Genomic DNA, 16,943 nt, shown 5'->3' with positions numbered 1-16,943 from the left:
GTGAGCCCGCCAGGACAGACAGGGAAAAATGCTTGAGTACCTGAATAAATTCATGTAAACTGTTCTGAGCTCTCCTGGGAGAACAGAACAGAAAATTGAATAAATAAATAAATGTGCAAAAAATTAGGGAAACTATGAACTTCCTGATTTTGATGTTACAATTTCTATGTCAACACTGCATTCAAAATGAAGCTTTTTCTTAAGACAGAATAAAATCGACCAACTCCAAGAGTTGTGATTCAGAAAACAGTTGAATATAACCTACTTTTCAACAATTTCCTAAATATCCCATAATTGTTAGCCTAGCAAATTTTCATAGACACTGTATTCCAATAGTGAAGAATCACCAGTGGCTGTCACACTCTCTCTTACTGATCCAAGTTTCCAAGTTTTATTTGTTATTACTGTGCTTCCCCAAAAATAAGACTGTCATATTAATTTGGGGTCCAAAAAACGCATTAGGGCTTATTTTCGGGGGATGTCATTTTTTTCTTGTATTATAATAATCATCTCTCCCTTCTTCTCCTCTACCCCAATTCATCTTCTTTCCTTTCTCACCCCCCCCCATGTGCAGCATCTTTCCTCCCCTGTCACCCATTCCTTTGTGCAGCATCTTTCTATCCCTCCCTTCCACCCCCTTGTGCAGCAGAATCCCACTGATCCTCCCACCATGAGACTGACATACCTCCACTCCAAGGCCTCCAAAAACAGCAGCGACGGCAGCTGTTTTTGGAGGACTCAAAGCGGGGGTATGTCAGGTCTCACTGGGGTGGGGATCGCTGAATTGACAAGTCTGATTTTTTTTTTCGGTGAATCAGGCAACACTAGTGTCAAGGATAAGAACATAAGAATTGCCGCTGCTGGGTCAGTCCATTAAGCCTAGTAGTCCGTTCATGCGGCGGCCCTCTGGTTTAAGACCAGCGCCCTAACCGAGACTAGTCCTATCAGCATATGTCCTTGTTCAGCAGGAACTTGTCTAACTTTGTCTTGAATCCTTGGAGGGTGTTTTCCCCTATGACACACTCCGGAAGATTGTTTCAGTTTTCTACCACTCTCTGGGTGAAGAAGAACTTCCTTATGTTTGTACGGAATCAAACCCCTTTCAACTTTAGAGAGTGTCCTCTCGGGGATATTGGGGGTGGGGGCTTCGGGGGTCGATCTTAACTAGGGCTTATTTTTGTGGTAGGGCTTATATTAGGAGCATTTTTAAAAATCATGCTAGGGTTTATTTTCAGGACAGGTCTTATTTTCGAGGAAACAGAGTATATACACTTCTCCCTCTGTATTCGCGGGGGATGCGGACAGAACATAGGCGCGAATATGGAAAAAATGCAAATAACTTTTTTAACGTTATTCACGGTTTTTAGAAAAAGCTGTCTTTTTTGTATTGAAATCGCGAATAACTTTTCTAATGTTATTTGTGGTTTTTTGAAACAAGCCACTATTACTGCTACAGTTTTTCTCAAACTGAGCTCCCATCACCAGTCAGTCCTCGACCCCGACCAAGAGAGCAACGTGCAGAAGAGAACTCGAGCAAGGAAAAGCTCCTTCTAGCAGGAACCCCTCCGACCCAGGACAGAGGAAAAGCTTTTGCCGGTATCCGAAGCGGGCACTCCGTTTCAGATTTCCCGATTGCACAGTAGCTTGAGAAAGACGCGCACCAAGCGATTCCCTGGGAAACTCTAACGCTCTGGCATGCAAATGATGCCAGTAACTGCACCGTGGTGGAAGAGGGGGAGGGGGGACGCACCTTTCTGAGCTCGGCTCTGCCCGAGCAGGAGCAGGAGGAGCAGCAAGTGGTCAGCTTTCGGTGGTTCCCGCTCACCGCGATTCCCAGCGATTTTCTCCATGCATGCTGGGAAGAAGCTTTTTTTTCTATGGATGCTGGGAAGTAGCATTTTTCTCAGTGCACACTGGGAAGCATGGAAGCATTTATAAGCAGCGATTTTCAGAGTTAATGGTAAGCAATAAACTTTTTTTTATCAGTTCAGTACGGTACAGTAAAAGGACAAAGTATTTTAATGATGATGTAATTTTGGGGGGGCGGAGTCAGCGGCCAAAAAATCGCAAATAAGCGAATCCGCAGATACGGAAACCATGGATACTGAGGGAGAAGTGTACTGCCTATCAATGAAGATTGTCTAAGTGTTTTTTACATTCAGGTAGTAAAGCATCTTTCCCTAGTAGTCCTGGTAGGCTCACAATCTACCTAACGTACCTGATCTCATCTCCCCCATTGCCACCTGACTATTCTTTAAGGGGGCATGTCTATGAAGGTCGGCAAAACTTAGATGCCAAGAAACAGCATTTCACACAAAGCTTCTCAGAGTATCTTTACATTATCTTTACATTCTTTCAGCTCTCCGACGCTGACAGCCTTTCACAGCTATAAATGCTGTTGTGTCAGGGAAATCACAACTTTTATTCTCTAAAGATAATCTCCCAGTTTAACACTGCTTCACACAGAGTCCTTTAGCTACAGCCAATAAACTTTGCCCTACTATCCCTTTGGGCCTATTATATACGTTAGCCTGTAACCCGTTCTGAGCTCTTTGGGGAGGATGGGAGGGAAAACAAAATTAATTAATTCTATAAAAGGCAAAAACAGAAGAAACAGGCAATCCCACAGCAAAGGAGATGAAGACCAATGGACTGTACTTGAATCGATTATTGGATAATACAAAAGGACTCAACATGATACGTGTTTCGGCTAAGGGCTTGCATCAGGAGTCTATGAAATGGAATCAATGAATGATCTTCCAAGTAGAGAATGAAACGGGGACAAATTTTTCCCCGTCCCCACGGGAACTCATTTTCCCGTCCCATCCCCGTGATTTCTTTTCTTGTCCCTGCCCCATTCCTGCAAGCTCTGTCCTCACCTGCACAAGCCTCAAACACTTTAAAATCATATGTGTTCAATGGTTGTGCGGTTAAGACAGAGCTTTTAGGAATGGGATAGGGACATGGACAGCGAAAAAACTTGCAGGGATGGGACGGGGAAATTGAGTTCCTACGGGGATGGGGAAAAATTTGTCCCCGTGTCATTCTCTACTTCCAAGTTAATTTCTTCTCAATTATAGGCTGATGTAAAATTTCTAAAATCTAGTAAAGCGTTGTGAAAATATTTGCTATAACAACATCTGTCTGCCCAGATTCTGTTATAGAATACTGCCATGAGTTGGCATTAAGATGCCAACTTTTAGGCATGCCCACGTATGCTATGTCAATAACAAGTATAAATGCACACTCCTAAGTGTGGCACTTTAGTGAATAAAATACAGTATTACAGTATTTAGATTGCCCTAAATTTATAATAAAAAATTCCAAATGCTACAGAATACAGCCATTAGATTAATCTTCAGATTGAAAAAAAGTGATATGATTACACATTATTTACGTGAATTATACCGGCTACCTATAGAAGGGAGAATACTTTATAAATTCTATTGAGCTGGCGTTAGTTCTAGCCACGTAGCATGGGTTCAGCGCGCGCTAAAATTCTGCGTGCGCTAAAAACGCTATCACAGCTTACTAAAAGGAGCCCTATATGTCACATCTTGTTAAATTTTCTAATAATCCATCTGTGAACCTAAGAAACAATGACACTTTTTGGTTTCCAGTCATTAAGAATATTAGATACAATAGAACTTTTAACTCCACATAGGCATATCAAACAGCAAAAGTGTGGAAAGCATTACCAACTAATATTAACCAGCAATCTAATTTGAAATGTTTCCTGAATGGAGTAGAATGGGTATAAGTGGATTGATTTTTCACTCTGTCAAAAATTACAAAGACTAGGGGACACTTGACGTTACATGGAAATACTTTTAAAACCAAAAAGAGGAAATATTTTTTCACTCAGAGAATAATTAAGCTCTGTAACGCATCCAAAGGGGAAAATTTTATAATGCTTCTATCAAGTGCTTATTTTTATGCATTATCTACTACTAGAATGACTGGCAGGAGGGGTTCTGGCAGGAGGGAGTGGGCATTCCTCTTGCTGGCCACTTGCGGGAAGGGGGGTTCAGGGGTTTCCTGCCGCTGCCACTCAGCTGATCGCGGCAGGGATATTCCCTTGCCGCAATCATCTCAGCGGCAACATGATTTTCTAAATGGCGTTTGTGACATGGACGACAGTTAGATAATCAGGGTGTTTAGGGTGCCCGTGTGCAATTCTCAAAAGCCACTTAGATGGCTGCTGAGGCCGGACGTCCTAAACAGAATTAGGTCCTAAATGCTGGTTGGATACATAAGAACATAAGAATAGCCTTACTGGGTCAGTCCATCAAGCCTAGTAGTCCGTTAAATCCAGGTCACTAGTACCTGGCCAAAATCCAAGGTGTAGCAATATTCCATGCTACCGATACAGGGCAAGCAGTGGCTTCCTCCGTGTCTCTCTCAATAACAGACATGGACTTTTCCATCAGGAATTTATCCAAACTTTTCTTAAAATCAGCTAAGCTATCTGCTCTTACCACATCCTCTGGCAACGCATTTCAGAGCTTAACTATTCTCTGAGTGAATAATAATTTCCTCCAATTGGTTTTAAAAGTATTTCCCTGTACCTTCATCAAGTGTCCCCTAGTCTTTGTAATTTTTGACGGAGTGAAAAATCAATCCACTTGTACCCGTTCTACACTACTCAGGATTTTGTAGACTTCAATCATATCTCCCCTCAGCTGTTTCTTTTCCAAGCTGAAGAGCCCTAACCATTTTAATCTTTCCTCATATGAGAGAAGTTCCATCTCCTCTACCATCTTGGTCGCTCTTCTTTGAACCTTTTCTAGCGCCACTATATCTTTCTTGAGATAAGTAGACCAGAATTGAATGCAATACTCCAGATGAGGTCACACCATGGAGCAATACAGGGGCATTTTAACATTCTTAGTCTTGTTAACCATCCCTTTTTTAATAATTCCTTGCATCCTATTTGCTTTTTTGGCCGCCGCCACACAGTGAGTGGAAGGTTTCATCGTATTGTCTACAATGACACCCAGATCCTTTTCTTGGGCGCTAATCCCCAAGGTGGACCCTAGCATCCAGTAACTGTGATTCAGGTTATTTGTATACCGCCAATATCTTCATGAAGTTTACAGCGGCTTACATAAGTAATTATGGTGGTACAAATTAAAAATTATGGTTAAAATATTTAGGAATTATTAGTAACAAATTCATGAAATAGATAAGCCTTTAGGTCTTTTTTGAAACATTTAAAATTAGATTGCAGACATTCAGCGAGTTGCACAGGCCCAGGCTGGAGCACGAAAAGCTCACTCCTGCCTTGTGCGCTGCTGGCCTCGACATAATGAGGAGGCAGCCACCCAGCAAAGGAGGGATAGGAGCACAGAAAGCTTGCTCCTGCCAATACACCGCTGGACCACCAGAATTTAAAGGTGCTGGGAGAGGAGGGAGCTGAGACTTCCTACCACTTAGACCTGCCCTGTACCCTGTCCTACCACTAGACCACCAGAGGGGGTACAGGTCAGGGCCTGGCAAGGCCTGATAGGGCAAGGAGGGAAGGGGGCTGGGTTCAGAGCCTGGCAGGGAAGGGGCAGGGTGCAGAGCCTGACAGGGAAAGGGGAAGGGTGCAGAGCCTGGCAGGGAGTGAGGGGGGCTGGATGCAGAGCCTGGTATATATTAGTACACAATTTGGTTCAGAATGTTTTTTTTCTTGTTTTCCTTGTCTAAATCTGGGGTGCGTCCTATGGTCAGGTGCGTCTTATAGTGCAAAAAATACAGTAAATGGTATTAGAGCAATTCAAAGATCTTGTATTAGATTAGATATATTAAGGTTATCAGGAAAACCTGGCCAGTTGGTAGTATTCAAGAACTAGTGCACCCACCCTAACCTAGGGAATCAATTTCGAGAATATACTAAACGAGTGTTTCTCAACCTTTTTAAGCCAAGTACCCCCTAAGCCTAACAAATACCAACTGAGTATCCCCAGCCAAACTCTGCCCCAAACCCAGCCAAACTCCGCCCCAGAACCGCCCAAACTCTGCCCCTGACTCCACCCTATAATAATAATACTAATTGTAATGCAATTTCTTCCATCCATTTTTATATACACACAAAATAATCTTATTAATACATAATGGTATCCACAAAATTAAAAAAAAACACAAAAAACACTGTACGCAGAGATAATGTTAATTATCATTTATATTTGGGGGGTTTCAAAGAAGTCAAGGCAGATGACTTTAAAATATGCAATGTGCCTCAGTAACAACTGTAGAAAAACAGAAAAAAATAGTGCAAAATATAGACAGCAGATATAAATTCTCAAACTTGACACATTTTGATCACTAAATTGAAAATAAAATATTATTTCCTACCTTTGTTGTCTGGTGATTTCATAAGTCTCTGGTTGCACTTCTTTCTGACTGGCCCAACAACTGTCCCTTTCTATTCCCTCCCTTCATCCTTCGAAGCTACGCCAAAGCCTGCCTGCCCCCATACCGACCTGCCACCAATTCCTCCTCCCCCCGGCCGCTTCCACCCCTCTCCACCGCCGCCTGCCTGCCTGCTACCTTAAATTACAGACCCGCTAGTGCCGCAAGTACAGGAAGGGAAGGGCCAGACGCGTGCAGCCAATTGCATGCTCCTTGCCCACAAGCCTTCCCCCCCCCATGTCAATTCTGATGTTGGAGAGATGGTCCAGGCCAGCCAAGCAGCGATTGGCTGGCCCGGACCTTTTCTCCGACGTCAGAATTGACATTGGGGGAAGGTTTGTGGGCCGGCGGCGTGCAGTTGGCTGCACGCATCTGGCCCTTCCCTTCCTGTACTTGCGGCACCAGCGAGGCTGTAATTAAAGGTAGTGGGCGGGGGGGAGGGGGCGAGCTTTTAGCGGGCAGCCCATGTACCCCCAATGAGTGGCCTACGTACCCATACCGCTCGTTGAGAAATCCTGTACTATACTACTGTATATGCAGTTTAAATTCTTTATTGATTTTCCAAACTTCAATAGTGCAATACACAAATATATAACATATAATAAGTCAATAAAAGCACATTCAACTTACAAATATGCATAACCAACCATTTCCTCCCACGTACCCAATGATCATTCGATAAAACAAAGAAACATAAATTTTCCCATTAACCTTACTTACCCTTTTCAAATTAATTAATAGTTTGGGGCACAGTAATTTATTTAAATTGGTTTGGGGCCCGTTGACATCTTTTATTACTTCACTATAGTAGGTCTTTAATTATGAGTTAGTTTTTTTTATTTTCATACACATCCAGGGTAGGGTGTGGGGGGGGGGGGCTATTTCTGTCCTAATTTTGACCTTTGAGTATTTACACTTGGGGTGGGTGGGAGGATGGGAGGGTATTACTAACTGTATATGCAATTTATATTCTGCTTATTTCAAAAAGAATGCTAGGTGGATTACAATTTCTAATCAAACCCCATTACATAATAAAGTATAATTGAATCAGCACCACCAATATCAAAAACTTGAGAAATATAAAACGCATCAAACTTCCCTATTTTCTGGATAAAAACACCTCCAATGTGATATGACTTTGGAAATAGAGTCCATGAATGCATAGAGTATTCTGCTTACCTGCCTGGATTGTGTAGTCCATGTGCAAAAATCTCTGGGGGCTGATTGGTGCTGTTGAAATGTGGATTGTTCTTTGGAATGGCATAAGGGTTGTTACACATGTCTGTGTCTACATCAAGCCGTAGTACAGAGCCTGTAAAATCACTAAGAAAAATGGGTAGTAATTTAGTTAATTCAAGATGTGTTTAAATAAAAAACAAACAAAAAGAACTGTACAGAAAGTAATTTATACTGTGTACAAATTGTAGATTACTTTTACCTCATGTCAATTAGGTAACACTAAACATTTGCCAATATGTTGTGTTCTAGTCTGCGTTGTAATCTTGAAGACTGTGTATAATTTTTCTCACAGCAGGCTATAACCTCATACATTTTGGACACTTTTGTGGACTCATTTTTTGGTAAATGCCCAATGAATATAAATAGCTATTTTAGAAAGCTGTGCAGATCTATAACACACTCCCCCCTCCTCCCACCCTTTTTAGTAAGCTGCGGTAGAGATTTCTACTGCGGCCCAGAGTACTACATGTTACGATGTTGCTCCGACACTCATAGAATTCCTATGAACGTCGGAGCAGCGTCAGAGCATTTAACAATATGGGCCATGGTAGAAACTTCTATCTTGGCTTATAGTTTATTGGTTTATATCCCGCTTTATACAAAGCTGGTTCCAGAAAGTACTTACATAATATAATCACATCACATGCAATATAAATAAATCAAACAAATAAAACATATCGGCGGCCAGCGCTTACAATTATCATAAAACTTCAGTTCCCATATTTCATCTTACAAAACAAATACTTTTTCAGCAATTTCCAAAAATTGTGAAAATTTCCCTGCTCCAGGATGTATAGAGGAATCTCATTCCATGTCTGCGGGCCTCTACAATAAAACATACTTGCCCTCGACACTTGCAAACACAAGTGTTTAACAGGCTGGACAAACAGATTATCATTTTTCCACCGAACGGAGTTTTGGAGGGGGAATATAAGGCAGAATACTATCAACCAGGTATCTTGGTGCTAGCCCATGTACACATAAGTATACCATAACCAGCAACTTATAAAATATCCAGAAATTTAATTTCAATCAGTATAATTTAATGTAGTATTCTGACACATGTTCCCGCTTAGTTGGCTTAGTATAAGAGGGCTTCAGTTTGCAAGGAGACATGCTGTGAGTGGGCTGGAAAAGTATGTATTTCCAATTTTGCAGCAACACTACATGAATATTAAAAACAAACAAAAAAAATGGACATGGCCATTTATGCCTGCTCCAAAGTGCTCATTTGGATTTGAGGTTTATAAAGCAACAGAGATGGCAATTGTTCATACCACTGTGATGTTTAAATAGAGGCTTTTTTTTCACCCCTATTTAGCTTTTTAATTGGCTCTTCCTGGATAAAATCTAGCAATTACTTGTGTAAGTGCGGACACATATCTCCCAGGTCATAGTTTATGAAGCCACGTATCAAGCTAAGTTGAAAATTATATTCTTAACAATATTTAATCCTGAAAATTATTTAGTAGGATTTACTTTAAATTATGTAGTATCTAGCTAATTTAAAAAAGAGTCCGGTGACGAATTATCACCCAGAGCTCCCCGCTAAAAGAATTGATTCAGCGGAGGAGGGGGTGTAACTGAGGTCTCTGAAGAATACTTGTTAAGCTATAAGAGCCATACAGTTACTCACAGCACGTTTTGATAACACATATGGAGGGGCATTTTCAATATGACAACTATAAGCCAATTTTGGATGTTTGGGGGAAAATGTCCAAAAAGCCAGTAGAGAAAATGGCCATTTTCAAACCAGAAAAATGTCCAACTTTTTGTTTTGAAAATGGACACTTCCTAGATGTGTTTGTCCCCAGTGTGTCTATCTTTTTGAACCATTTTTGAAAAAACAACCCCCAAACCTGTCCAAACGAAAAATTCACAAAAAAACAGCCATTGAGACACAGGAGGGGCCAGTATTCTTAGCATACTGGCCAAACAGACATCTCAGCAGAGTAGTGTGGCACCCTAGTAGTGAACTTCACTTAAAAGGTCCCAGATAACACATCTCACCATAACTCTTTACATTGGCCCAGATGCACAAAAGCCAGCGATCGTCACTAAACCTGTTTTTGAACAATTTTAGCAACAATCACCGCCTGGTTTTCTGCACGATTGTTTATTCCCCTATCTGACCATGCAAATAAGCTCATTAATATTAAAATGTCATGTAAACTAGTAGAGCGACTGATGCTGTAATATGGCTTCCTGATGCATGAAAAAAGTGATTGCTTTTACGCCCTCTTTTACTAAGGTGTGCTATGCTTTTTAGCATGTGAAAAATAGCACGTGCTAATCACACGCTAAACGCTAATGCGTGCATGTTATCCTATGGGCTTGGAGGGAGCAGAAATGGCTGTGTAGCTGTGAAGCTCCCATCCCCAGGCACTATTTTGACGATTTTCTGCTTTAAAATTTATTTCCTTCAAAGCAGAAAGTCTGAGATTTTACCAAACAATGGCTTCTAATATGCAATCCAAGCCTGAAACAGCTTCAAAAACAGGTGGGAAGGCAAAAAGATTAAAAGAGATCCACCCACTCCTACCAAGACTCCCCTGCCTGTGGACATGATAGAGCTAATTGAGGAGCTGAGAAACATTAGATTAGTGTTGAAAGACAACACAGAGCAACTGGTAGCGGTGAAGGAAGAAGTGGCAAACTTGGGGCAGGAAATGGAAATGGTGCATACCAGAATGGATCAGTTAGAAACCCGAATGGAGAAAGTTGAAAATGAGCAGCTGTAGTGCAAAAAAGATCACAGGATTATTCAAGAAATGGAAAAAAGGATGGTAGATTTTGGTAACTTTACCTTTATCAAACTGCAGATTTATAGCAGTAGGATTACAAGCAATATAAAAAAAAAAGCACACACAATTCCACATCACATTCAAAGTTTACTTTTCTTCCAGTTCTTGTGTGAAATGTCCTTTTCTCTCTGCCAGCAGTTTTCCACTGATAGAAACTATTCAGTAATCATTCCTCATACCTTAAACCATCCATCTCTTCCATGTCATCCAGGGTAATCATCCCATCTCCAAGGAAAACGTACAAGAAGCCAAATGGATCAAACAGAAGCTGTCCACCCAGGTGTTTTCTGTGAAGTTCTGCTACTTCTAAAAACACTCTTCCGGTTCTCATATCAACCTGATTAGGATTTTTCCTGAATTAACAAAGGAATGAATGAACTCTTGCAGCTCACAAACTTGCATGTTCAACAGCGAAATATAACAATGGCATTAAAATCAGATAATCCAATTATAAAACTAAAAAATGTATAATTACTGGGTCTTATATTCAGTTCACGGCAGTAAGCAGTTTATAGGCCTCTCACAGCCGTAGGCTGAACAAAGCCCGGATATTCAGTGCTGGGACATATTCTGTACCCAAAAGTTAACTGAGTACCAGACAATACAGGCAGTCCCTGGGTTAAGAATGAGTTATGTTTTAAAAACTATTCTTAAGTTGGATTTGTATAGAACATAGAATTTGTAGATTTTAAGATTCTTAAGAACATAAAAACATAAGAAGTTGCCTCTGCTGGGTCAGGCCATAGGTCCATCGTGCCCAGCAGTCCGCTCCCGCAGTGGCCCATCAGGTCCATGACCTGTAAGGTGATCCTTTGCCTAAAACCCTTCAATCCCCTTTATCCCTCTATCTGTATAGTTACATTATCCTATCTATACCTCTATCTGTATCCTCAATCCTCGCATCCATCAGGAATTTATCCAATCCTTCTTTGAAACCCCGTAATGTACTCTGTCCTATCACAGCCTCTGGAAGCACATTCCAGGTGCCCACCACCCTCTGAGTGAAAAAGAATTTCCTAGCATTGGTTCTAAACCTGTCCCCTTTCAATTTCTCCGAGTGCCCCCTTGTTCTTGTGGTTCCCGATAGGTTGAAGAATTTGCCCCTCTCCACCTTCTCTATGCCCTTTATGATTTTGTAAGTCTCTATCATGTCTCCTCTGAGTCTCCGCTTTTCCAGGGAGAAGAGCCCCAGCCTTTCTAACCTGTCTGCGTATGAAAGGTTTTCCATACCTTTTATCATTTTCATCGCTCTTCTCTGAACCCTCTCAAGTATCGCCATGTCCTTCTTAAGGTACGGTGACCAATGCTGGACACAGTACTCCAGGTGCAGGCGCCTGCTTACCTCTGCTCCCAGGTGTCAAAAGGACCAACTGTCCCTACCAATGTTCCTTCTAAGGTAGGGATCCCCAAAGTCCCTCCTTGAGGGCCGAATCCAGTCGGGTTTTCAGGATTTCCCTAATGAATATGCATTGAAAGCAGTGCATGCACATAGATCTCATGCATATTCATTGGGGAAATCCTGAAAACCCAACTGGATTCGGCCCTCAAGGAAGGACTTTGGGGACCCCTGTTCTAAGGTAAAGCATTCACAACTACACACTGTTCTTTTTTTTTTTTTAATCAATTTTAAACATACAGTATTAATCTTGTACAGAAAAGAAAGTATTAGCTAAGAACAAATCAATATAATCTATATCTAGAAACTACACATTTACAATGGTATCTTAAATAAAAGGTACCCCCTATAAGCAAAACTCAGGTTTTAACATCAAGAATTGTCTTCTTCATTTTTGAGTCTCATGCGAAACATCTGGATAAATCTGAGTTTTTAAACCCAAAAACTCTTGTGTCTATTTTGGAAGAACATCTTCATTATCTAAAATTTATCAGATAGAAGGGCAACCAAAGCTACTAAAGTAGATGGTTTAGCAACTTCTTTATCGGATGTCTCTAATATGGTTAAAATGTCTCATAAATCTACTTTTGGATTTTGATCATTAGTTTGCTGGTTTTGTAATTTTCGTCTATTAAATAATAGACTAAGGAGAAAGGGGAACTGATTTCTCTGGAATTGACAAAATTTCTAGGAAATACCTTTTTAACATTTCCCCTCAGTGTTACCATAGGTACTTGAGGGAAATTCAAAAAATGTAAATTATTATTTTGTGCATTATTCTCCAATATTTCTATCTTTCTTCTTAGATCTATAGGTTCTTTAATCTCAGCAGTTTGAATTGAATGCAATTCAATTAAATCCTTATCCAATTGAGGATTTAATAATGTCATTTCAATCTTTAATTCTTTTACTTCATCTTCTTGTTTTCTTATTCTTCCCTCAAGACTCTGAATTTGTGAGGGCAAAGATTTCCTCAGATTAACCACCAAGTCCCACAAAGCTTCCATAGTAACTTGAGGAGGTTTATCATAGGAAATTTTTGAATTTGTATAGTTGTTAATTTCTCACGACACTGTCTTTCTTCCTGACCATCTCCACTAGGAGCTTGCTCCAATTCAGCTGATGATAAGTTTACAGATTCTTCAGTTGACATCTCGTCTTCTATAGGGCAGTCCAATTTTGCGGCCGTCACTATAGGTAGCTCAGGGTCAGGAGGAGATTTAGAACTCGACTCCTCCTGATCCCGCTTCAGAGAACTGGTAATCTGAGGCTGAGAAGGAGGAACTCTGGTAGTAGGACTTAAGGTGGTTTCAAGCCCAAGGTTATCTACCACTCCTCTGCTCATGAGTGGTGTCTCCAGCGGGCCTCTCTCTGCTGCCATAACATTCTGGAGTCTTGTTAAAAAATTATCTAATGACCCAGAAATGGCTGGTATTGGCCGCTGGGAAATTCCAGCAGCACTTTTACCCCTCCATTTTGGCATTACTAAGCCACGTCTTTCTCCAATCCTGTAAAAACAGGGAAGTAAAAAAAAAACACAATAAAAGAAAAAAATAGATTTAACAAGAACACTCAGATGCTTGAAACTTGTAATTACTTAAGGATCTCTAAGGTTTCAGGGTCTTATTGCTCCAAGAGAAGAAAAAGAAAAAAAATTCATCAAGCAATAAATTTTTTTTACCATCCCCCAAAGTCCTCCCAAAGGAACTCCCTACTGGCTTGGCCTTTTTCAGCTCCCTCCCCTGAGTGACATCACTCAGGGGGCGTGGCTAAGATAGTCCAGGCCAGCAGTGCAGCAAGAGCTTCCCTCCAAAGTTCTCCCGGAGGCAAATACAGAGGAACAATTAGAAGCAGGTAACAGTTCTCAGGCAGCAATTCTCCCAAAGAAACCTCTGTCTACACACTGTTCTTAATGTGGTCCTGCATCATGCCTGAATCTGCTGCAGGAGAAATGTAGGAGTCTATGCCGTTGCAAATACTGCTCAGTGAAATAAAATGAAGCTGCAGCAACCACGTTCTTAAGTACGAGTCGTACTTAAGTCGGGCGTCTGTAACTCGTAGACTGCCTGTATTCAGACTGGTGCCTGGTTAACTTGGTGCATAGAGTTAGGGCAGTCTTTTTGCTGTCCTAGTTTTATATGCTTACTTAACCAGTTAGTGGACTGAATATTGCTGCTAACTAGCTCAGTAATGGCTTTACCTAAGCTCTGTCCCCTGGACCTCCCCTAACCTAGCAAGTTCTTTGAGAGTATATTTGACTCCTCTCACCTTGGGTTCTGCATCCTTAACCCTATATGTCATGTCTATATGTCCAAGTTAGATTGTACGGTTTTCTGAGCAGGGACCGTCTATAAATGTCAAAATGTACAGTGCTTCTGCGTATGCCTTTCAGCGCAATATAAGTGATAAATAGTAGAAGTGGTTGGTTGTTTCAGCAGCACCACCTGGTTAAGTGTTGCTATATGGCCTCAATGGGGTTTAACAAGGTAGCAGCCTCTCCTGCCTGGTTATATTCCTTTGAATACTGACCCCACCATAGCCACTCAATATTTATGGGCTGATGCACTGAGCATTTTCACCATAGACACAAAAGGGAGACTCTTGCTATATCTAGTTCTTTTTATAACAAATATTATATATTGTATTTTCATAAACACTGATTATTGGAATAAGATACTCATATTTTAATAATTTTGAGTAAAATAAAGAGGGGAGCTACCCCACTCTTATTGATATTTCATTGAAGTCCAGTTAAAGCTCAAATTATTTTTAAGGTGTGCTCCATGACTTTTCATATTCTTCATGGTTTCTCCCCTATGTACTTATTATGTTTGATTTAGAAAGACACTTAAGGATAAATTCTATATATGGTGTCCCAAAAATCAGCACAGGATAAAAAAGAGATTTACTTATCCTGGTAAGCTCTTTTCCAGTGGATAGGTGAGACATTCTAGGCAGTAGGTTATTTCCCTATAGCCAAGTGCTTCTGCAGAAGGAATCCACTCCGGATTTTTCATTCTGCCTCTGTTATACTTCACTGGGCTCTCTAGCTCCACCCTCAGTTAGTACCCAAGCACGTAAAACCACCCAATACTCGTGAAGTAGAGGAACCTGTAGCAATAGGTGCAAACAAATTGTTCTGCTCAAAAAGTAATTAAAAGTAAGTACCATTAACCACCAACATAGGCTTCAAAGGAGCTCAGAAACTACCCCCAATAAATTCTTCCCAGCCCTCAATGGCTGATAGGCATCCAAGAATCAGCTTGGAGAAGACTAAAGAGTCTGAAAACTGTAAGCAGGCACAGGAAGGACAGGGCTGGAGTCTAAAATGTCTCACCTATCTACTGGAAAAGAGCTTACCAAGGTAAGTACATTATTTCTTTTTCCAGTGCAATAGGTGAGACATTCTAGACAGTAGGGACTTACAAAAGCAGTTCCCCAAAATGCTAGAGTGGGCTTGATGTACTGACCCTTACGACTGAGGACCCAAAAGCAGAGTCCTGTCTTGCTGCCATGTCCACTCTGTAGAATTTGGCAAACGTATGAAGAAAAGACAACGTTGGGAGACTTTCTATCTTCGGCCGGTGCAGGAGGAAGCAGGCCCGGCGAAGACAGCGGCGAGAGGGAGAGAGGAGAAGCCGGAGTGAAGCAGGAGGCAGCGGCAGGCAGCGAGTGGTAGCGTGGGGGAGCGTGAGGGAGCTCCGCCCACCCCCAACGCGTCACCGCCAGCGTCACCACCAGAGCGCCGGACTCCCCCTTAACAGGAGGAGAGCGCGGCGCTACACTTTCTATCTTCGGCCGGTGCAGGAGGAAGCAAGCCCGGCGAAGACAGCGGCGAGAGGGAGAGAGGAGAAGCCGGAGTGAAGCAGGAGGCAGCGGCAGGCAGCGAGCGGTAGCGTGGGGGAGCGTGAGGGAGCTCCGCCCACCCCCAATGCGTCACCGCCAGCGTCACCACCAGAGCGCTGGACTCCCCCTTAACAGGAGGAGAGCGCGGCGCTACACTTTCTATCTTCGGCCGGTGCAGGAGGAAGCAGGCCCGGCGAAGACAGCGGCGAGAGGGAGAGAGGAGAAGCCGGAGTGAAGCAGGAGGCAGCGGCAGGCAGCGAGCGGTAGCGTGGGGGAGCGTGAGGGAGCTCCGCCCACCCCCAACGCGTCACCGCCAGCGTCACCACCAGAGCGCCGGACTCCCCCTTAACAGGAGGAGAGCGCGGCGCTACACTTTCTATCTTCGGCCGGTGCAGGAGGAAGCAGGCCCGGCGAAGACAGCGGCGAGAGGGAGAGAGGAGGAGCCGGAGTGAAGCAGGAGGCAGCGGCAGGCAGCGAGCGGTAGCGTGGGGGAGCGTGAGGGAGCTCCGCCCACCCCCAACGCGTCACCGTCAGCGTCACCACCAGAGCGCCGGACTCCCCCTTAACAGGAGGAGAGTCAACGGCGCACAGCCGTTCGGCGCGCGGCGAAGGCGAGCGGTAAAGGCGCTCGCCTTAGCAAGAGCGCCTTTGCAAAGGAGCCTGCAGAAGGAGCCAGGAAGCTGGGCCGACTAACAGGGAGCCCAAATACGTAAGTTACATTCCGGTTATTGTTCTTTTGTTTATTATTACCTAGCCACACAGCACACAAGGAGACAAACACTCTCAAACAGCTCAACAGCACCAACACAACCAAGACCAACAATCAACAGGAGGACTGCTATCAAGAGGGCAGGACACACACAATTGAGAAGGAGAACAAGACATGAGTGCCCACGGAAGCCAGAAGATGAGCTTTCCAGTCTTCTGCACCGGCTGCAACATGTATGACTACCTCCCCTCGGGGACTAGGGCATACATTTGCAGCCGATGCGAGGAGCTGGACAGCCTGAAACTGCAAGTTCGGCTGTTGGAGGGAACTGTGATGGAACTCGAAGAACTCCTTGCCAGGAAGGAGGAAAACTGCATGCAGGAGAAGTTGCTAAGGGAGCCCGATACCAGCGAAGGGATCATGGAACTAGAAAGATTTATCGAGGAAGCCCACCAGCAACACGTAGAGATCCCAGGGCTGGAAAGCTGTACCCAGGATACCCAGACAGAAGACCTGGAAGAGAGGAGAGAAGACATCCATGCAAACACAGAAA

The 16,943-nt window shown here is 42.8% G+C and overlaps 1 protein-coding gene across 6 annotated transcripts in view; it reads right to left on the bottom strand.

The window, feature by feature from the left end:
• Positions 1 to 16,943, bottom strand: part of HHIP (hedgehog interacting protein) — a 385,274-nt gene that overhangs the window by 114,607 nt on the left and 253,724 nt on the right. For all 6 annotated transcript variants that reach the window (XR_004539039.1, XR_004539033.1, XM_033940011.1 and 3 more), the window contains exons 6-7: positions 10,619 to 10,792; positions 7,576 to 7,719 (exon numbers count right to left, since the gene is read on the bottom strand). Coding sequence is in view for 4 of the 6 variants with exons in the window: in XM_033940011.1 (XP_033795902.1) it covers positions 7,576 to 7,719; positions 10,619 to 10,792 (318 nt within the window). In the remaining 2 variants the exon portion in view is untranslated. The remainder of the gene's footprint in view (positions 1 to 7,575; positions 7,720 to 10,618; positions 10,793 to 16,943) is intronic.

The sequence above is a fragment of the Geotrypetes seraphini genome, chromosome 1, assembly GCF_902459505.1.
Source record: "Geotrypetes seraphini chromosome 1, aGeoSer1.1, whole genome shotgun sequence".
Classification (NCBI taxonomy): Eukaryota; Metazoa; Chordata; class Amphibia; order Gymnophiona; family Dermophiidae; genus Geotrypetes; species Geotrypetes seraphini.
This window is presented reverse-complemented; position numbering and strand designations above follow the sequence as displayed.